General features: G+C 32.9%; 2 protein-coding genes across 2 annotated transcripts; both read left to right on the top strand.

The window, feature by feature from the left end:
* The first annotated feature begins 4,028 nt into the window (after positions 1–4,028).
* LOC132733448 (uncharacterized) lies at positions 4,029–17,423 on the top strand. The gene is made up of 8 exons (XM_060720091.1): positions 4,029–4,233; positions 4,628–4,761; positions 5,107–5,231; positions 7,130–7,326; positions 7,819–7,962; positions 10,892–11,008; positions 13,987–14,496; positions 17,178–17,423. Exons 1-8 carry the CDS (start codon positions 4,029–4,031, stop codon positions 17,417–17,419), a joined length of 1,674 nt encoding a protein of 557 aa, XP_060576074.1. The 3' UTR covers positions 17,420–17,423.
* A 5-nt stretch (positions 17,424–17,428) lies between these two features.
* LOC132733445 (G-protein coupled receptor GRL101-like) lies at positions 17,429–19,763 on the top strand. Its single transcript, XM_060720088.1, has 2 exons — positions 17,429–18,358; positions 19,167–19,763. The coding sequence occupies exons 1-2, from the start codon at positions 17,475–17,477 to the stop codon at positions 19,618–19,620; spliced, it is 1,338 nt and encodes a 445-aa protein (XP_060576071.1). The 5' UTR covers positions 17,429–17,474; the 3' UTR covers positions 19,621–19,763.
* The last annotated feature ends 4,080 nt before the right edge of the window (positions 19,764–23,843 follow it).

Genomic DNA, 23,843 nt, shown 5'->3' with positions numbered 1-23,843 from the left:
ATTAAAGAGGATGAGGCAGTCTCAAATATCGATGCAATAAACGTCTTACAGTTGACCAAGAAAAGATCAGTATATACTACTTTCGTTGACCATTTATATTGTTTTGTGCTTTCCTTTTTAATGACAGACAAATTCTGAAGAGCTTACATTTTACCAATCTCTTTGAAGCCTTCTTTCTTTTAATCAACAAATTCATTAACACAAGGGAATGCTGTAGTTTAATTAGTCATTCATAAAACTCGAATTCTAACAAGTGCCATTTTCTATCATATTGAGAAAAACCTTTTAATATAACTTTACATTTTTCATCTGTTCTTGTACACAACGTTTAGCCAATTGCGGTATCGGTATCATTGCATTAAGACTATAACAATCACCATTGTGAGATGAATGGCTTGCTTTTAACATCACACTTGCTGTAAGAATTTTCACAAAATGTATCCATAAGTTTTTGATAATTGTGTTGCGCCATCGGTCGTTGCCTGATTTTCAACTTTCTAATATCAATTTGGAGAGCTGCAAATACATATGAAACATGGCATGTATAGTTTCGATTAATAACGCAAAGAATTACTAATAATTTCCTACATACAAACAAGAAAGCAACATAGATATATCGAAGGTTCACGGTTTGTCTTATTTATAATTGTCACGGTAGCAATTGTTCAAATAAGTCATGTAGTAAGTTAATGCTAGAATTTCTTGATTAAGATTATTCAGTTATAGCGTATAAATGTTGGATGGCGAGAAAACATTAGAATGTCTCATTATACAAAAAACTACACCCTCTGTATTTGATAACATCTGAAGTAACGTGGTGGAACTACTTTCAATCTGTATTATCTCTAAGATGATTATGAATAATCGATGAGGTGTTACAAACAGGTAGCTTCCACGCTAGTGATGAAGATGACTTCACAAAATAAGTTCAAAATAACCAAAATACAAAAGGCACAAAACATTCGACACTCTTTTTTTTCTTTTCTTTTTTTTGTTCCTCTCATGTATATTTAAACATGGACGGTATCGTATCGGTCTATTCAACACATCAGATGTATTCATTATTAATATATATTTGATTTATTCGAACCACACGTCCCTTTAGTGAAAAAGCAAATGTGTTATCGAATAAACAATATTTATTATTTTGGAATCATACAAAGAGAACATCCTATAATGTTATTATTATATTCATGATTGTGTCTGAAAATATTGTTATGTTAATTGTTTAGATCACACTCTAACGAATACTGGCAAAACAATGATAAACACTCATTTACCAAACCGACTCAAACACGATGCGTTTTTCCGCTGTATAAAAAGCAAGGAGTGGATATCTTCATTAGCTAAATGTGATGACGTCATCGATTGTCTTGATGCCTCGGACGAAGTCATGTGTTTTCAGAGCAACAATGGTATTTCTTATGCTATTTAGTCACTTAAGCACTTTTCTCACTATTTATTCAATCTATTTTCTGTAATTTGTATTTTTCGTACTTCGTTTATTGTTATTTTAAAGTATATTATTCAAATTAACGAACATATGTCATCACGATATGCCTGCTGTTTATCATATTTGTTGATAAGTATTTGATGGTTCAACAATTATCTATTATGATGTTGAACTGTTACAGTACCGTACACATTAACTGTGTTATGATAATTATCTGCTTTTGGAATACGCAGTTGGATCTGCAATGAAATTATAAAAAACAAACAAAACAATTCTTGTTTTATTATAACCTTTAAAATTCTGTAGCATGTGGTTACTATAAATTTCAATGTGATGGTGGACATTGTATACACCCGAATCAAGTTTGCGACTTCATAACAGACTGTTCGGACGGTACGGATGAAATCTGCGGTAGGAGAATCCAATTCAGTGATAAACATTATATAGTATTTATGCTATAAACATTGTTGATATGTATCCAACCCAAAAACGAGCATTGTTGACACGATTAAAAGTTTAAAACATATTTTAGTAAGGCATATGGGGGTTGACTTAAAGTAATTTGCCCCTTACTTCAATGGGTTCAAGTTCAGGGAAGTCGGTGTTTCTACTCAGGTACCCGCTTGTTCCTGAATAAATGAAAGGGCACTTGAGCTGCAACTCCCCTTTTAAAACTAAAATTGTTACGACTCGTACTGAAATCCCAATCAATCAATATAAACGTATGTGAACATTGCATGTTCAGATGGCTTCCGAAAGATTCGCAAAAATTCGAAAAATGTTTGCTTATACCCTTATCGTACTGGGCTGCAAATTTGAGCGACGTGCTTGCGAACTGCATTCGCGAGATAGTTAAAAAATGTCTTATAAGCTCTTAATTTCGTCGCACGAGTCGCATGCCGCTCAAGCTAAAAGGGTTATATGCAGATTATAACCTTATGTCTTGAGTCTTTACTGTTAGTGCCTGTAACGATAGTACGCAGTGGCGGTTTTAAAGGCCGACGTCTATATCAGTGCTACCCCAACCTATCATATTGTCTCGGGTTAATGGACATTTAGGTGTTCATTGACCACTGTACATAGTCTCTACTCTCTGCGCAACATGTATCTGTTTGACTTATACTCTGTGGAAATTGTACGGAGTACTTCAAAATATCCCTTTAAAGGGAAGACTGGTGACATCCACTCCCCCCACAGTAAGAAAAGGACATTATTGTTTGCGCGACCGCAAGCACTCGACAAAAAGTGATGATTAGTCAAATTTTAACATTTGCAGCAAATAATTTCCGTACATCAACCGTTCGTTAATTTCAGCTATTCTTGTAAGATTTTTTCAAACATGTGTCTGTCAAATCACGCCAAAATAACAACTGAGTCCAAATTTATTTTGCTTGCACTTTAACCTGACTGGGTAACATGTTTATTTTTCATTTCTGAACATTGAAATGATTGTTTTATAAACACTTACAGATTACCGCATGTGCAATATCAGTGAATTTCGTTGTAAAAATGGACAATGTATTCCAGCAGGCAATCATTGTAACGCTGTATATGACTGCGTTGATAATAGCGATGAAATAAACTGTGGTTTGTATATGACTTTGTAGTACAGTATCAATTGAAAACTAAGTTTTTTTTAAATAATGGTTTGTACCTGTGCACGTCAGAGCTCTGAAGTATAATTCTAATATGATTTCTAAAATATGTAAAAAGCTGTATTAAATGCATTTATGTTGGCGGTTTGAAAAAAATGTGCAGACCGACCGAGAATCGAACTCAAGACACTTGGAATACCGTTCCGCACCCCTACTGGCTGAGCTATCCGGCGTCTTCCACATCTTTTCCCCTTAATAGTGAACACTTCTGAACCATGGCATACTGTCCTGCTATAATGAAATTCATCCTCGAATTTATAAGGGGTGCAGAGAACATTGTGAAACCGGGACCCTTGGAATTACGTACTGTGGCTCTACCGACTGAGCTATCCGGTCGTTTACACATCTTTTTCCCTGTATAAACCCTGACATTTATTAATACTTTTATCGTTTGTAATTATAACGAAATGGAATATGGATCTCGTTATTGAGATAAGCCGTACTATCACGCAGCAAAAACAAATATATGCATAAATTGTACTTTTATTTAAGTTTACATATATTATCCGTTATAGAAGTAATGAACCTCTTGCCAGTGAATTTTCACAGGCTTGAAGAAAATTGGACAAACAAAGTCAAAACAAGTTAAAGAAAACTGACAAAAACATATATATTGACGTCTATGCCATTTTCGTGAAAATTAATGACACTTTCTGGTGAAATGTATATTGAAATGAAATTCGTCCTATATAACAGCTCGTGTAATTGGCAATGTAAAATGACCTCATGGTTACTTAATCGCTCTGCTTGGGGTTTTTTCTTCTTGATTTCAAGCAGGTGTTGGAATTAAACGTGTATAATTTTTATATATAACAATGATATAGATAATAATTTGTCATTTTTAAACTATGTCTCAATATATTCAATGAAAACGTTTTTTTTTTTTTTTTTTTTTTTGCTATTGCATATATTAGAAATAAATGTCTAAGATTTTGTATCTTATACTTCCAGACTCCTGCCAAAATTCATTTCTCTGTGTTGATGATTACAAATGTATTCCTGATCGACTGACGTGTGATAATTTCCCTGACTGTAGGGATAATAGTGATGAACAGAATTGCGTAGGTTTAATTCCAACGACCGATGACTTCAATACTGAATACCGATCAGTGAAACTCTCTGACCGTAAGTACATGTCTTTAACAATTCTTATCAATATCAATATTTTAATAAGGTCTTTATAGAGTGTAGGAAATATAAATTTTAATTAACGGTGAGAATTAAATTTTAAATCAGTATCAACATGCTTGTAGTTTTGTTGCATTTTGAAGCTTCCTTTATCTAAAACAAATTATTCTTTTAAATGTCTCTTATAGGATTTAAAAATTATGTGTTGAAAATGAGCAAGAAATATTTTAATTTGCGTTTTAATGTTTTGAATCATGTGTACTTATTAAGTTGTGGAAGACCATTACTCATCTCTCTGTGTGACTACTTTAATATTTATGCAACAAAATAACAGATTTCGATAACTTGCCTTAGTAGACAAATATGTTAATATAACATTTTATTTCCTCAGAGTCTTGTACATGGGATTTCGTTCAGAAAGGAAACGAATCTTTGAGATTAACGTATTCAAGACAGTGTTTATTTCAATCGGATTCAGCTTATTTTCTTGATGGTTTTAATGAGAGCTTTTCTTGTTTTGTTGAGGTAAGTGCATTAAACGCATGCATCCTTGTGCACATTTTATTTTCAAATGTAGTGTTTTACAAAAACATGTTATTACGAGAGTTGTTCGAAAAGTTTGATTACTCTAGTAAAAATCATTCAATATCTTTGGAATTTGGTGTGTGAGAGTACATTCATTAAAAAATTGAACATACAAGTTTATTTTATACAACACTGAAGACAGTTTAATGCGGCAAAACAATTTATATCAATATGTGCTGCCAATGCTTCAATAAAATGATTTTTATTTATGTCAGGAGATATAAATGGAACAGGTTTTCTTGTTTGCATTTTTTTGTATGTAATAAAGTAATTATCTCATCTCAGGTACGAACAGATTGCAAGTTCAGATTTCGTGAAGCGGCTCTTATTGACAATTACAATAGTGATTTCGCATTTCCGTCCTGTCTTTGCACAATAGGAACATTCCGCAAAGGAAAACCTTTAAAAAAGTATATTTTTCAATAATTTTATATTACCTCAAACATTGTAAACGTATAGAAGTTATTTATACATGTGTTTTTGCTTTTAGTATTTAAATTTTTTTAGAAATTCATCCTTTATTTCGTTTTTCATTTGTTTTATCTTATACAGCTCTTGTCAATTTTAAATGATACTATTTAGTGAAAAGAAATATGACCATTTCTTGTACACAAATTAATAATGCAACTTATTTTTTTAATCACAATTGAATTAGGTTAGTAAGCTGCCATTTTTATTCTCAACTCATAATCTTTAACAGTTTATAAATTCTCATTATATAATTTCTCTTTATGAAAGTATATATCGAATTTAGAAATATTGCTTCCAGATAACATGAATAAATTTGTTTAGAAGACAGTCTGAAACTGAAAAATAACTTACAGACTTTTTAAGTTCGTAAAATGATAAGGCGTTTTTAATATGAAACAAACACATTTTTCGCTCTTTTAATTGATATCCTCCTGATATTTCCTGTTCATATTCTTATTATTCAAAGATAAATATATAGAGGCTATTTTTTGTTTGCGACTGAGCTTTAAAAACAGTATTTTCACGAGTGGCGTAATGTTCACTGTAAGTCGCATTTCTCATGAAATACAATAAGTCTTGGGCTGAAAATAAGTTCGACATTCAACGTGAAATGGCGATGACATTATGATGATATTAATTTTATTCAAATTATATGAATGATCGCTTGTTTAAATAATAAAAACAAACTATTCTAGTAGTAGAAAAAGTCAAATCATTCATCCATATTTCTGTTACTTACGGCGATTTTATATAAGACCTGGTTCTGTGAAATATAAGCGGCAGCCATTTATAAAAGTTGTGTATTTCACAAGATGAAAATAATTGTGTTTGATTCAGAGGGATATCATTTAGATTTGTTAGTCATACATCTTTTAAGAAGAAAGAAAACTTTTTTGAGGATTGTTACAGACAACAGATAAGTGTTGACGGATTCAAAAAGCTGCTGAGGAAATTGGAAAACATGGAAATTTTAAAGGTTGCCTTACGAACGCTGAGTTGTTTTCTTATTCTTCGGTCTGATGTCTGTCATTGCTTTTCAAGTTATAAGGCAGTTATTGATCGTAGGATACTTAAATATGCCCAAATGTCATCAAGATCATTTGCATGTGGACAGAATTGTATTTAAAGACTGTAAAAATGAAACAAAAATTTAGAGACGATATTTAGTGATTGGTAATTTGAATGAATTGAATTAAGTTGTCTTTATTTTATTACTTTTGAAATAACAGTTATTTATCAATTTAAGCTTTGTTTTTCTTCAAACAGCCCTGGTAATGTCAGAATCTTCAACAATAATAAAATTGAGGTACAGCATGGGGAAAATCTTTAAAAAATTGTCTCATCATTGAAAAGTGAGAAATTATATTTTGATAATTTTCACTGTGAAATTATCAAATATAATTTTCACGGATAAATCAGTAATCAACTGAAGAGCACAAAATAAATATAAAATACGAAATCAATACTATTTCTTTGGCAGTAATACTTAAAATGCAATGTTTTTCAACAAATGAACGGTTTTTTTTCTATATAAGAAATGTCTCATGATAGGAACATTGTTATTGTTATGTGTTATTTTTATACCGCCTCCGTGGTCGAGGGGGAGTCCATGACTTCTAACCTAGTTACCTCTCGGGCGTGGGTTCAATCCCCGGGGGATGCTTGGTAGTTTAGCGCGGAGGAAGGTAGTCTAGTAATGGTGTAACTCTTCAGGAACGATGGTTAGGAAACTTCACGCCTATATGACTGTAATACTGTTTGGAAAAGGCGTAAAATAAAACAAACAAAAAAACAATGTGTTATTCTTAAATTGTTGCTGTAACATTCAAATTTTCAGATATGATTACGCTTATCATGAGCTCGATATTGACTCGGTAACCGGATGCGATGGAAGTGATTACGCAGAATTACTTGTTCCTGATGAAAGTAATGTTTATAATAATATACAGAACACTGGTGATTTAGCGACGTTTATTTGGCCAAAGGTTTTTTCAGACATGGACATGACGGTTGGGCTCCCTTATTGCACTTACGGTATGGGTGACTTATAAATAATGAACACACTTGTAATAATGCTTTCCAAAATGTTTATTCCTTTTTTGTTTTCCTTGACATTGTGATTTGCAAACACAAGTTCTAACTTAAAGTAATTTACCCGTTATATCTGAAATAATAACTTAACTCGTTGTCCATTTGGATGATTGATAAACAGAATCACGCTTGTGCTTCAATCAATTTATAATCAACGTCATATCGTTTTATACTATTTTTTTGTTATCCACATGCAACTATATTATACCATATAACCAAAGCTGCAATAAAAAAGTTCGCTTAGCTCAATAGGTAGTGCCCTTTACTTTAAGTCGATTTTATCTAGAACAAGGGGCACTGTACCTCTATGACATATGAGATGTTCTTTTAACTTTTTTAATAATATTTCTACATCAATAAATTGCATACAGTTAACTATTCGTTTTGATTTCGTTTTTACTATTTAACATAAATTTTGGATTTATTTTATTTAAGATTACAGTGCAAGCGTGTTTGGTGATTGGTTTAAATGTGAAAGAGATAACAAAATCATACCAGAGTCGATGGTCTGTATTTATTCCGTAGATGCAAACGGTTACATGACTGGATGTAGATCTGGGGACCATTTACAAGATTGTGGTAATTCAAAAAAAATATCAAATCTAGTTGCCATAATTATTATTCTATTTTTTTTTAAAAAGATGAAAACGTTGACGGTGATATTAAAAATAAAATGCTAAATCATAATTAAAACTGAAAACGGATTTTAAGTTTTAAAGAGTGTTACAAAATCAAATAAATGATTGAAACATTATTTTATTATTGCATGAGCATATTGTGAAAAATGGCTGTTTTCAATGAAAAACCTCCTGTTACAGGTTCAAGCTGCTATTAAACATTGAAAATTGTTTTAATTCTGATCAAACAAACTTACATATGTTGACTGGATCATAGCCTTCGTAACAGCATGCTTAATCTTTCTTATTACCATGGCAATTGGGGGAGGGGGGACATCTAAACATTGTCAAAAATCACGTTTTTACGTTGAACTTTCCATCTTTACTGATTTCAAAGTTCTGCAAATTTCTCAATAGTTATACAATGCAGACAGAGTGAGAGGCCTTGTAGCGTTTGTTACACATTAGGATAAGATCGACCTTTTTAGCCTCTCATAAGTCCAAAACATTCTTGGCGATTAAGGGTGCTACTGACCCCTGTCAACCCCCAAGCAGATTGTAGAAGGAAGCACATACCCTTCTAGTACCCCCTTGATGAACTTTTCTGTACGAAATCTGCTGTGGTCATAGTATTATTTTTACAATAGGTTTATCTCTTAGATTTGGTTTGCTAAATTGCTAATCATGGTCATGCAACTACATAGTTAGGTGAAGAAGCAGGCGCTTGTTTTGGTTGAGTCTATTATGTTTTGTTTAGGGGGTTGAGTTGTCATACACAAATTTACAATTTATATGCATTTTTTGTTCAATGATTGTTATTATCTTAAATGCTTCTGGGATTGTTGTTTTATCAATTCATTTGTAAATAAGATTGTTATATGTCTATTAACGGAATAATTTTAATGAACACGAAATTAGTTCACACCTACATGTGTATTGGTAACGTGATGGTTTTAGCCAATGAAAACACGTCAATATTATTATACTCAGGCAGAGTAAAAGTGTGCAAAGAGTAAATCGATAATCTTTATGTAGCCAGCAAACTTTGAATTGCAAGTATTTTTTCATATCTTTTCGGCAGGATAAACTGTCCGATGATTTGTATCGTAAAATGGCTGCCATTTACAGTATCAAGTAATTATCCCAAGCACCACCGCGACTTAGCGCGTGAATTTTTATTATAGCTAACCTCGGCGCGTATACCTTTTTCATATTTTATTGTAATAAATATTTACAAACTGTGTCTTTCGGTTTTTTTTATCAATATATAACCAATAATGATGTTGATATGAATAAATAATCATATCTCAAATCTTTGACTATGATTTACAATGAAATTCTACCTTAAGTGTATTAAAAAGGTTTTTAATTTCCTGTAATTTTATTTTGTGATTATGCTTCAAAGCAGTCAATTGACCGTGAATTTTCTTTTCATATTTCGATTTTCTTGAAATCGTTTTTCTCATCTGAAGTCATGCACTTTTAATATGGTGATACTTTAATTACATTCCATGAAAATGTTTAAAGATATAAAATATCTCATGACATGTTTGTTCATTTTACATTACACCTTTAATTCAGCAAACATAAAGTCTTCACAAAAAGTAGTATGCAATCGTACCTATATTACATACGAATGTATGTAATATTTTTCTTGTTTATAGGGGAGGCGCCGAAAAAGTTATCACGTTTTTAAACGTTTTTTTACAACATTTCCCAAAACGAAAACAAGAGTTTGGGTCTAAATATGACCTTTTTGAGGCCTTAAATGGAGTAGTGAAAAACCGTCAAAATAATCTTTATGAGGTTAAAGGATAAGAATTTACAAAATTATATAAATATTATCAATGTATGGCCTGAAATAATCTTCCATCTTGAAAAGTCTATACAGTAACGGAAAAACGCGAAACTAAAACACGTTCCCTACGATGGCACTGCGAGCATTTATTTTTACATTCAGGTGTGTTCTTGACAGCGTGATATATGGGCTATATCTGAAACTTGGTTAATAGGAACATATGTCGTGGCTTTCTTAAAGCGTTTTCGACGGGCTTAAAAGTACCATTTCAAATCCTACTTTTATTCGTTTCATTCCAGTGTATTTCTCAGGAAGTCGTTCACGTGTTCAAATTTTGATCTCATTTCTAGTATTTCACAACTCAGAAATAATACAATAATCAAAATTTTGACTCATGACCCATTGTGGTCAACGGGTAAAATATCACCTGTCCCGCACACCATTCCCTGCACCCCTTGGAATATGTAATATCCCTTGTCTAATTTTTGCGACCTCTTCTTTTAAAAAAATCCTCCCCGATTCTTGCGTTAGCATAAGCGTGCTTTGACGCTATAGTAGTGTAAAACGCAAAAAATAACGTCACGTTAAGGTGTTATTAGAGTAGGGTATTTATCGTTGGACGTATACAATGGCTTTATTACACTCCTGTTTCGTGGTTTATGTGATTGATATCATTATTATTCTATCCATTATTTTCTATTTGTAAGTTATGCAGTCATCGGAATTTTGTATTTTTATAGTTAATTCAACCTAATTGTTACACATTTCCTTTATGGTGTCTTTAGGAAAGCGTACTAAGCATTATTAATAGCAAACTTTCAGCCCTCCTCTGGTTCTTTAAAATGACCGGCAAATTACCTTCTATATTTAGATTTGTGTTGGATAGCCAAAACTCCTTTTTAATATTAAGGTATAAACAATGATTGAAATGTGCAGTATTATCATGTATCACAACTTTTATAGTCTAAAAACAATATGTCCTGTTATCATTTTACAGGTAAAAAAAGATAGTGAAAAATGTTACGTCATCAAGAACTATAATAAATTGCATGACCAAATGTAATTGCTTGAAATTTCAAAATTATGTTTTCAGAAAAATTCCTTTGCCCTGAAAATACAGTCAAATGTCCAGGCAGTTACTGCATTGAACAGAGATTTCTCTGTGATGGACATATTGAATGTCCTGGAGGAGAAGACGAACAAGATTGTAGTAAGTGATCAAGATTTGTAATTACAGTAGAAACCCTTAATTAAGACCACCATTGGGACTGGGCCAAAGTGGTCTTAATTGCGGGGTGGTCTTAATTCTGAATATCCTTATCGATGCTTACACACTTTTTTAAAGCCGATTAAAACTTGTAGGAGGGGAATTGTCCGGGTTGATAAAAGAACGGGAGGGGAATTGTCCGCCGTAAAAAAATAACGGGAGGGGAAATGTCCGGGTTGTGAAAAAACATTTAAATTTACTGGGAGGGGGATCGTCCGGGAGGGGAATTGTCCGGATTCCCTTTTTTGACCATGGTCTATTTTAGTCATCTTTAAGAACAAACAATATATATACCAGCAAATGCAACATAAAACTATGTTATAAATTATCATCTGATGGAAAGAAAGAAATATCAAATTGCATTTTGTCTGATTTCAATATCAATTTCAATATATTAATTATTATATGATGTACATAATTCAACCCTCAAATAAAAAAATAAGTTCTTCGCATAATCAATGTGCTTAAAGTAAGATTAAACCACTCTAAAATTTACTTTCTCACCTTATTTCATACAATATCCCAATGATATAAGGTGTTTTTGACACCTTGTCAAATTAGGTGTCATGCCTTAGAGCACTCAAGCTGATAATAACAGCAATTTTTAGATCTAGATAGGTGTTAACTTTTAATCAGTGGTCTCAATACTGGGGTCAAATAAAGAACAAAACAAAGAATTGGGACTGAATCTTGTGGTCTTAAAAGTGGATAAGCGAGTGGTCTTAATTCTGGATCATGAAACCATTGACATAAAGAACAGAAAATTCCGTACTTTTAAAAAATGGTCTCAATAGCGAGGTGGTCTTAATTCCGGGGTGGTCTTAAGAAGGGATTCTACTGTACTTAATTCAAAACCATTTTTTATTGTGTCTGTTAAATAGCTTTTTCTTAATAATTTCGGACGTATAATGTTTTACCCCTGGTTGTCCGTTCCTTAGCAATTTGGTATCCGCTCTGTATTGTCTAACGTATTAAGGAAATGGAAACTACTTTGCAAGACTGTTGATAGTAATGATAAGACGTTCAGAAAACCGGAGTAATGATAAGACGTTCAGAAAACCGGTGTTGAGGCTTCCTCAGAATAATTATGTTAACTGTTACGTTCACATATTGCCATTCATCCTTCAAAATTTCTATCTATATATGTTTCAAAGAAAGGTTACTCTGTTCTTACCGTTAATGTAACTATGTATTTTCATTGACAATATTATCTGTGTTTTAAAAAGACTTTTCCTGTTTATAAGATGAAAACGTTCCTATGAAAACTATCTACTTGTATATTTATGATTATCTTTAAATTTCTCGGAAACTTTTTATTATAACTAAATGTAATAAGTGTCGTAGTATTACATTTAGTAAAAAATTACAGGAACAAAATCCAGTGTGGCAATTTGTAATAAAATGATTTTATTAAAACATTTACCAAACTTTTGTTTAAAAATATCATGTACATGGATGGAAGTCCAATATATTCTTACACAAAATATAGGGGAATTAGATATCATAGTTCTTTGAAAACAGCACACAAATGTATCCTGTCACAATGGTCTACCCGGTGAGCGTCATTTCTGATTTCAAAACGTTGCTGATATCTTGGCGGCCTTAAGTGGATAAACATTTTCCGTTTAAATTTATCTCAAACTAATGCCTTTTGCAATTTATAGGACGTCGATGGCAATAAACAAATAATTGAAAAATGACTTCAAACAATAATTGTTCATAAAGTGCTACAATCCTGTTGGTAGCTGCAGGTAGTTCCTTAAGTATACGGACCTGTTTTCCCTCGTCATTGTTCCTATTTATGATTTTATATGTTGATTATAGCACACAGAGATAAAGTTTTCCAAGTTCACTTATAATGTTATATCGCAGAGTTAAAAAAAACTTTAAACTAAGTTTCTTATGATTAATTCTTGGTATCTAATAGTTGATATAATTATGCTTACCTTTTAAAATCGGTACAGTCACGTTGTTTTTATTTGATAGGTTTTTGATGATTTACACATTTGAATATGTTATCAGCTCAAAATATTCTTAATACAAAAGATACACTTACAAAATAGTTAAATGTTGTTATGCTCCACAACGTTGAAGAACGAATGTGCTCATTTGTATGCCTGTCCGTCATATATATTCACTTACACACAGTTAAATGGCCCTCTTAATCTCTAAGAGTCTCATTGTATTCTCCACATTATGAAAACAAATATTTTGGTCCTTAATTTGTTCGGCGTAGCTGTATGAAAAATTGTCTTTTTACCTTAATTTGTAACCAATGAAATTGTATGTTACAGTCCGTCTGCTTAATTTATACAATCTCAAAAGGCCTTTAGGGAAAACTGAAAACATATGGCTTGTGCACTTACTATGCCGTAGAGAAATATAACACAATTCCTATATTGTTGCTTTTAAACCTTTACTTTTAAATGACTTTTTCGGAGGCACATAAGGGTAACAGGGGACACATAATTCTTATTTTTTAGAAATACATTTTGTTTTATCTTATTTCAAGTTTGTTATTACTCATGCTTTGACCGCTTTTACCCCTCTACAATTTTTGACAACCCAGCATCAACTCAAAAAATCAATTTAACACGTAATTACATTATTTTTTCCCCAAAATGCTCGAACCCAGATTTATTAATGGGCTGACTGTCAATAAGGACAACCTTTGTAATTCTACAAAAATATATAAATTAATGTTATGTAATTAATAAGTGATCCGTTCAAGTATATTAAAAAATCCAAAATTAGAACTACTGGTCTTGAGATCATAAATCATTAATATTTATTACCTTTTATTTCATAATTTGGAATAAGTCTAAATTTATGAGGCATCTTAAATAATACTGACTTCACGCCAATCGTTTTGTTCAAAGATATTTCTTGTTTAATTTGATTTTTTTTATTTCTTTTTTTAGCTTGTACTGAATCGAATAGAGAAGTTATCTTATTTGTGGAAGATGGAGATCCTGAGAGCTCGGAAACAGCAGTACATTTAGCTAAACAATTTTTTACAAACGCTAAGGATAGTCTTGTGAGATTATTTTATTTTAGGAGTCTGAATATATCAGTGGCGTTTGACATTACATATAGGTTGTTGGAAATACGAGAAGAAAGTGTAAATCAATTACGAAAAACTGAATGCAAGTATACAACAATGGCAAGAGACTTTCTGAAAAGGCTGCGCTTTACAAAATCAGAAAAAAGAGGTCTTATTGTGCTTGAGAATAGTAAAGAATCAGCAGTTGTTTCCAGCTTAGCATTGTCCAATCTCTCACAGCCAGAGTTTTCAGTGTATCGGGTTATAAAAGATTTCAGTTCCTCCCTTGATGAGGATGATAAATACGAATTTGTAAAAGATATTCATATCAGTAAATGGAAGTCTTTGTTTTGGACTGGATTCAGGAGATTTCCAGAAATATGTACAGGTGAGTGAAAGAGATATAATATTCTTCAAGTTAGTAGTAAATACATTTAGACCCACCTGCAGTTGGCAAAAAAACTATATTGGATGTATACTTATTTAACTGTGGACATACGAAGAAAATGGCGAGAATAATTAAAGCAAATAATGTATGTCTCCTTTAAGGGGCACAATAAGGAACTAACAATTGATAGCATAAGTTAGGTTTATACTTTTAAGGTAACCTGTATGCAACATTTGCTTACGGTTTACAAGTTATAGCGACTTCTATGAATAACGTTTGGGTATTAGAAATACTCTTTTTCAGAAATGACAAATCTTTGTATAATCTATAATATCATCCTCAAGATAAATGTTTTTTCTATTGATTATTGTTGTTTAAAAAATAATAGCATTCAGCTAACAAATCACACAAGCTAAATGATTGTTTCATTACTGAATGATATTCATAAATAGTTTACCCTACGCAAACCGTTTTTAACACTTGTTTGACATTTTCCCAAGTTCGAGAGTCTCTTTTAAAGTATATTTGTTATTTTGCCTACCTTCGGAGAAGTGTGAGGGATATTGTTTTGCTATTGTCGGTCTATCGGTCCGTTTATCGGTCTGTCTGTCGGTCTATCCATCGGTAGACCACATGATTTCCACTGATTAAAATAAAAACTACTTTTCACAAAGTATTCATATTTCACATACTTATTGTGCATAACTAGTAGATAACCCCTTTTGTTTTGTGGTCACTTAGTCAAAGGTCAAGGTCACCGGGCCCTTAAAGGTCAGAATATTTTTTCTCATTATCTTGAAAACTATTTATTACAAAGTCTTTATATTTATATTTCACATACTTATTGGTCATATCTAGTAAAAGATCACTATTTTTACGATTTTAAGGTCACTAGGTCAAAGGTCAAGGTCACAAGGGTTTTAAATGGCAGAATGGTTTCTGCTCATAATTTGAAACTATTTATCACAAAGTCTTCATACTTCATGTACTGATTTGACATGACTAGTAAATGGCTAATATTTCATTTGGGGTTACTATCACAAAATTAAAAGGTCACAGGGACCTTAAATGTCGTACTGATTTCTGCTCTTTATTTTGAAAACCATTTATCACAAGGTTTTCACTCATTATCTCAAAAGCTATTTACCACAAAGTCTTCATATTTCAAATAGTGATTGGACATAACTAGTACATGATCCCTATTGATTTTGGGGTCACTTGATCAAAGGCCATGGTCACAGGGGCTTGAAATGTCAGAATCGTTTCAGCTTATTATTTTGAAAAGTATCACAAAGTCTTCATATTTCACATACCGATTCGTCCTTACTAGATGTTGACCGCTATTGATATTGGAGAAAGTAAGACAAAGGTCTAGTTACTGTCAGAATTGTTTCAGCTCATTATCTTAAAAACAAAATCTCATATATCACATATTGATTGGACATAACTAGTAGATGACTTCTACTGATTTTCGGTAAACTAGGTCAAAGGACAAGGTCACAGGGCTTTAGATTTTAGATGGTTTCCACTCATTATCTTGAAAACCATTTACCAAAAAGTCTTCGTATTTCACAAGTTCAAGGTCACAAGGTTCCGCTTATTATCTTTAAAACTATTTATAAAAAAAAAATCATATTTCATATACTGAGCGGTCATATGAAGTGGATGACGTCTATTGATTTTGAAGTAGCTAGGACAAAGGTCAAGGTCACAGAGGCCCTTTAATAGTTTTTTTTTCCGCTCTTTTGTTTTTAAAAGTTTCATATTTTAAACATAGTTTTGGGTCTTTGACAAATAGAGGCCCCCCTTTTTATTTTTTTTTCCGATATAAAAGGGTTTCCATGGCCACGGAAACCCTTTAATGTCGGGAATGGTTTCCGTTTATAACTTTTAAAAAACATTTTTACAAAGTCTTCATTTATTTCACATTTATGATTTGGTTATAACTAGTAGATGACCCCTATTGAACTTTGGATAATTTCATTGTCATGAAAACCATTTGTCACAAAGTCTTCATATTTCACATATTGAATATGCATATGTTGTCGATTACTCCAATAGATTTTGGTATCCTTAGTTCAAAGGTCAAGGCCACAGCGTCCCTAAATTCGCTAATTACGTGGAAAACTTTACCAGAGTCGTCATATTTAAGTATTGATTAGTCTTAATGGGGTCACTAGTTCAAAGGTCAATGTCTTTATATTTCAAATATTGATTGGTCATTATTTTTTATTTTTTCCATGATAACTGAACACTTCCATGTACCCATTAATGGCAAATTTCTTTATCAAAATTATCGATATTATGAGTCAATGGCTAGAAAGTGGCCATATGTTTCGTTGGACATTTTTTGTTTAACTTAAATATTTTTAGATTTATTTATTAAATTAGCCACCAAATAACAACTATAATTATAAAATTAAAATTTAACACTTTTTTCTGTCCAAAGGCTTTTTTGAGACTATATAACTAACGTTAATCAAAACACTATTGACCCTTATTATACGAAACCCCTAGTTTCAATGCAGTTGAACGTAATTCTAGCATTTTGAATACTTTTCAAACCGATATATTGTATTGGGATGGTTATATCTTAAGATAAAATTTTGTTGACCATATAAATACATTTATATAAAGTTTATATTTTTCTGTAAAATATTCGTCATCTGTGTTCTTTTTAGAGGCTTCATACGTTCCATGTGCTGGGAAGTTCAGATGTTCTTCAAGTAAACAATGCATACCAATTGAACAAGTGTGTGACAACGTGGTGCATTGTAGAAATGGTGACGATGAAAGACTGTGTAACTCTGTGTGTCCTAAGAAATGTAATTGTGTTGGTGACTTAATTAATTGTAGAGCGGCCAACATTTCTCTGTCAGATTTATCATTTTACTGGCAAAATACGTCAAACGTGTTGATCTAAGTAAAAAACCCAACAATTAAAGACATTACACGAAAACCATTTAAAATTTTATTTTATGTTACGTTTAAATATTTCGTCGTGTGACATTTATCATATTGACAACAAAACTTTCTCTAACTTAAAAAATTTGGTGTTGTTAGATTTAAGTAACAATAGAATACAACAGGTACCAGTTGTGTTTAGCAAGCTTCGTTATCTTAACATTTCATCCTGTGACATTCGTCACCTTGATAAAAAATATTTCGTAAATTTACAATATCTGTTTTCGTTGGATCTTAGTGGCAACAAAATACGACAATTACCTGATATGGTTTTTGACATGCTCCGTCATCTTACCCACTTGAATCTTGATAGGAACTATGAATTGACAGAGATTTCATCGACAGCTTTTACAGGCTTAAAATCAGTAAACAACATAAAAATAACAGGCACAAGCTTAAAAAGGATAAGCTCCCATACATTTTCAGACTTAAATCTGAACAGTATAGATATTTCTTACAACAAAATTGAAGAGATTGAAGATGATGCCTTCAACAATTCCCAAGTACGTAAAATCAATTTTGAAGGAAATAATGTGATAAAGTTTGGAACACAAATTTTTAACGGCATAACATTTCTTCGAGAGCTTCATACACCTGCATTTAAATTCTGCTGTATCCGCCCTTGTTATGTCCCTGAAGAAGATTGCAGACCTTTAAAGAATGAGTTTTCTTCATGTGATGACCTGATAAGAAACTCTGTACTTCAAGCAGTTCTTTGGATAGTTGGAATAGCTTCATTATGCGGAAATCTATCTTCAATCATCTACCGTCTTGTCTATGATCGCAAAAGGCTAAAGATAGGTTATGGCATATTTGTCACTAACCTTGCAGTTGCAGATTTCCTGATGGGTGTGTATCTGATAATAATAGCAGTTGCTGATTCATTCTATAGAAACAGGTAATTATTTCTGCATGAAATCTACATTTTATAACTGATTCTGAACTACTTATTTCTACAGTAACAAGTACGTCATTGTTATTGATTCACTCAAAAATATGGGTCATTGGTTTCTTCAAATTTTCTCTTAAAACAAAACAGGTACTGACTTTTACAGCAATTTGTACACAATTCCAGATACTGTTTCCTATGAATCTTTTCCGCAATGCATATTTCTTATTTTCTTTTTAAAAAAATGATCAGCAACAGATATTAATATCGATATGAAGTCTACAAAAATACTACCTACATATGACAGTATACATGTTTGATAGTTTCAGATAAACTTGTCCTACGCAAATTTACCGAAAACTGATATACCATAAAGTATTTTTGTAGCGCGAATTTACTATTATATAGAATAAATTGTCTTGATATGTCACTTGCTATCCAGCTAGCTTACGGAACGTCGGTGGTTCTACTCAGGTGCCCGTTCGTGCCTGAAATAATGCACGGAGGGCACCTGAGGTCTTCCTCCACCAGTAAAGCTGGAACGTCGCGATATGACCTATACTGTGTCGATGTGACGTAAAACCCAAAACAAACAAAAGTTCTTTTTGTTTTGAAAGTATTTATGATATAATTATTATCGATGATTTTTTTATATAAGTAAGATTGGCATCGATCTTTATTAACTCGCCATGTTAAAAAGAAATATAATTATGTTTACGAATGAATTCAGATAATTAAATTCAGATAAAGCAACACATCATTACAAACAAATAAGATTTACTCCTTAAACTAAAACTATCGTTCAATTTATTTTCAGATACACTTTTGTTGATGATTATTGGAGAAACAGTAATTGGTGTGTTACCGCAGGAATTCTGTCTACAGTTTCGTCTGAAGCCAGCGTTTTCTTTCTTTGCTTCATAACCTTAGACAGACTATTAGTGATCAAGTTTCCATTTGGCACAGTGAGGTTTAGACCTACAAAGGCTTATATCTGCTGCGGAATATGCTGGTTTATTTCTATAACCCTGTCGATCATTCCAATTCTTTACACAAGTCACTTCAAAAGCCAATTCTACTCTAAAACCGGAGTATGCATTGCACTGCCTTTGACGCGAGATAAACCTCCAGGATGGATGTATTCCGTGTCAATTTTCGTTGGTTTAAATTTCTGCACTTTTATTCTTGTCGCTGTAGGACAGTTAGCCATATTCAAAAGAACTTCGACGGGCGTCAGTTATGAAGAAGACACAACAATCAAGAAAACGTGATTTGAAAGTTGCTAGGAATCTTATTCTCGTTGCAACAACTGACTTTTTATGTTGGTTTCCGATAGGGGTCATGGGTAAGGTCTCATATAAGCCATAAATTGGAATGAACATTCATTTTCAAAGTCTCCTTTGCGATTAATGAATTAAACCTTATACAGTAGGGTGATCGTTTCAGTTGTCAACAATAGCGTTTTTCGTGCGTCCGTTTTTCGTGTAACGTGCGTGCGTATATCGTGCAACATGCGTTTGCTGAAACGCTTTCTCAAGCGTGCATCGTTTACAAGCGTTTAACGTTTATCGTTTTTCGTGTATATTTTTTCGTTCATCGTGAGTTTGAAAGCGTGCGTTTGATAATCCCAGAAACGTTTATTGGGCGTCTGCGTTCGTCTAAACGTTTAAGTACCGTGTTTTGTGTCTGTCACTATTCAGAACTTAAAAAATATCTTAAACAGTTCTGTTTAGTAAATTTCGGGTTTCTTAAGGATGTTCAGTGTCTCTTTCTAAGAATAAAAATTTTTATGTACAGTAGAGAAATATTATTAATTGTGATATTTTCATTTTTAGAAGTTTGTGACCTCATGGTGAATACCGGATTTCGACGTGATTTTCGCCGAAGTTTAGTTTAATTCGTTGTTCAATATACGCATAGGATTTAATCACTATTTAATTGCAACATGTTTGATATTCAATTCAGCAAATAGGTGTCTATATGCGTACCAATATATCCGATATCAGGTTCATCAGACATTATATGGTGGTAATCAGACTAGTCCGCCCCCTCCCTCTTTACCAGTTCATCTTCTGAGATTTTTACACAGACTGTCCAAATCCTATTTAGGGTGATATTAAATTTAGACAATTCCTTACCATTTTCATATTTCTTTTTCTTATTTACAGATTTTTATTGATATGTTACAGCCTGGCGTGGACTCGAACCCTGACACTCGGAATACATGTACATTTGCCATTCCGCGGCTCTTCCCGCTGAGGTATTCGGCCGCTAACACTTTATTCCCCTAAATACTGAATAGCTCTAAACCGTATAATACTTCCCTGCTATATAAGCAAATATTTTCTTGAATTTCCCAGGGTTACAAAGCAATGTGAATTAAACTCTGTGCCATATGTCAGTCAAACGGACCCGAACTCGTCAACCTCAGATTACCGTACAGCGTCTCTACCGACTGAGCTGTCCGGCCGCTTACACCTTTTATGTGCTTAAAAGTGAACACCTCTTACCCATGACAGATACGGTTAGATAGCTTTTAAAAAAACAGGTAAATTAATTCTCAATTAACACGCATTGAAAAAAACCCAATATACATGCACACATTCTTTTGACAAAATTTACAATTACAATTATATTACGAGTATTATAATATATATTTTTTTTACTGAAATCGAATGAGACTTTTATTGATAGTTCCATTATTTTTACATGTATAGTTAAAACTTAACTTATACATTGTACCATTTCTATATTTTTGTACAAATAAACTAGTACATAATTCTACGGTGGCTGATTTGTGCCATGTTGTACTTTTGCTTTGGTAGGCACCAGACGAAAACTCAAAAATACGACTAAATAGTTTGGTTGTATTTTTGCCCGGCGCCCATGGCACTTTGTTGTGTTTCTATGTCTTCGTAAAAAATAATGATATACATGAATCTAACAAAAATTGATATTTTAAACTGCTCCAATACATCCCATAGAAAGGTTTAAAGTGTCTAATGATTGGTCCAAAGTGTCCAATGTATGGGCCGAAGTGTCCAAATATATGGTTCGAAATGTCCCGAAAACTGTTCTGAAGTGTCCCAAAATCTGGTTTGATGTGTCTGGTAAGAAATGTCTATTGTCTGAAATGTCCCATTACCAACTCAGCCACAATAAAAATTTAGTGAACTTATTCAAGAGCGCAAGGACACCTACTCTATTAAAAGTCTGTAATGGGATTGATTCTGTTCTAGAACTAAATATTGACACCAGTGACCCTCCATAAAATAAATAAGAAATAAATAAATTTATTAAGTAAATCTGTCCCAAAGTTAGACATGTAATCACAACATACAGGCTTAGCCAACCTTAACAATATTCCCATTACTCTATAATAGAAAAAAATATAAGCCAGCTCAGACCTGGTTTAAACTTATAATTTGACTGTCAAATTAAGCCATTAAAGCTCCATTTATACTGTCCCGGTAATGGCCACAATATTGCTACGGTGTCTTAAACCGTTGAACCGGAGCGTTCCGTGGTGTTTTTCTGAAAAATCAAATTGCGTTTACACATCTCCGACAAAGCCCAGGCCAGGTGCATTCCTGTTTTTAGTACCCAATTTAATACCGGCTATATACGGGTAAGTGCTGATGCTAACCCGGTGTATTCCCGGGTGATCCCTTGGAGACCCGTCTACACACGGTTTCATCACCGCCAAACCCGACCATCACTGATTTCACCACGGTTGAGCTACAGGTGATGCCGGTATTGTCCTGGGGACGCCCCGGTAATGCGCCAAGCTTTCCTGTTCAAGTTTATTAAAACTAGAACTCCGCGAGTCGGATGTGTCGCCTTGTGAACAATATAGTATAGGAGAAATGGCTAGGACAAAAATGAAATATGAAAATTAACAAAGGGCAATGTAGAGTACCAGTTCTTAGGCACTGCACTTCTTCTTAATGAGATCTATCATCCTATGAAGTTTCAAGTCCAAAGCTTTTACACATTAGGAGAAATGGCCCGGACAAAAATAAAGTATGAAAATTAACAAAGGGCAATAACTCAAAAATTAAGAAGTGCATAGTACCGGTTCTTGTACACTGCACTTTGGGTCATTATAAGACGCATGCATACCAAGTTTGAAGTCTATCCAACTAATAATGACTGACCTGTGCTCCCGACAAGCTTAAGGGGACGCCGACACGGACGCGTACAACGACGCCGACGCCGACAAAAGTAACCCCAATGTTCCCTTTTTTAAGGCGACACAATAAAACTTTACAAAAAATTTACATCAGTTATTTGGTAAAACAGAGGGAGGGCTGCAAAAGAAAGGAAAGGGGAAGAAAGTTGGGAAAACTGTGCATACAATGCCTACAGAGGTTGAGGGCAGTCAGGAAAGCTCGCCTCAGAAGAAATAGCAATAAATGGCCATTCTTAGTTTTCACTTAACAAAGTTATCCAAAGTAGCACTTCTAGTTCTTTAAATTGCCTGTTATCAGCATAAGGTTTTGACGCCACAGTTCATCACTAAAGCGTACTTATTAACAATCTGAATATCAAAAAAAAGTATTATTGGATGAATCCTGTTGCAGGATCCTTTAGGTTGGACTAATTGAAATCCAATTTCTAAAGTAAATAATACTGAGCCAGTCAACAAATATCCTTATTTCCATTCTTATTTAAATGAATAATAAGAAAGTTTTGTTATATAAGTACTAATAATTTGTTTATAAACAGGTAGAAAGTCTGTCCGAGATAGAAGATAAAGACAATTTTGGTAAACAAATGAGTTGCTTCCCCTTAAAAATTATAGACAAATGGAATTAATTGTTAATTCATGCATGTAACAATGCTTGAGCTCAATGAGTATCTAGTAATCTGATTAATTTAATAACTTAATATTGGGGAGATTGACATATTTCTATGATATTTTTGATTTTTGAAGAAAGCCCTTGCTTCACTGGGCTAGATAGGTTAACAAAATTTATTGATGCCACTCTTTTTTAATCCAGGAGTTCTGCACTTACATGTTGGGCGTTGTGAAAAGGGGCGTATTTTTGAGCTAATAATTCTATTTTTCTGTACTAATTGTAAAGGGGGTAGGAATGTGAGATGGCCTGAGATAGCTTAAAGTTACATTAAATAAATATGTAAAAAATAGTTTGCCGTCGGCCTAAAATCAAACATTCTACAGTTTCATTAACCTGTTTAAAAGTTTGTTGTAAAATCTCATCAAATATTGTTCATAAATTAGGAATTTTAAAAAACGGGAAACCCCACGGTAACACTAAAGTTCATATACGAATTTTAACATGCAAATGAAGACTATAAGAGCTCGTGTATGCGCTACGTCACAGTTTTATAGTTGCTATCCGGAACACAGCAAATGTGATATTTCTTGTGGCAAAACACACAGCTTCACGGTGCATTAAACCTGGGGTTCAGTAAAAGTAATCATCTCGTAAAAAAAATTAAATTGTTTCGAAAACATCCGTTACAAAAA

This window comes from Ruditapes philippinarum, unplaced genomic scaffold, assembly GCF_026571515.1.
Source record: "Ruditapes philippinarum isolate M1 unplaced genomic scaffold, ASM2657151v2 ctg6740_1_1_1_1, whole genome shotgun sequence".
Classification (NCBI taxonomy): domain Eukaryota; kingdom Metazoa; phylum Mollusca; class Bivalvia; order Venerida; family Veneridae; genus Ruditapes; species Ruditapes philippinarum.
The sequence above is the reverse complement of the archived record's forward strand: the minus strand, read 5'-3'. Positions and strand labels throughout refer to the sequence as shown.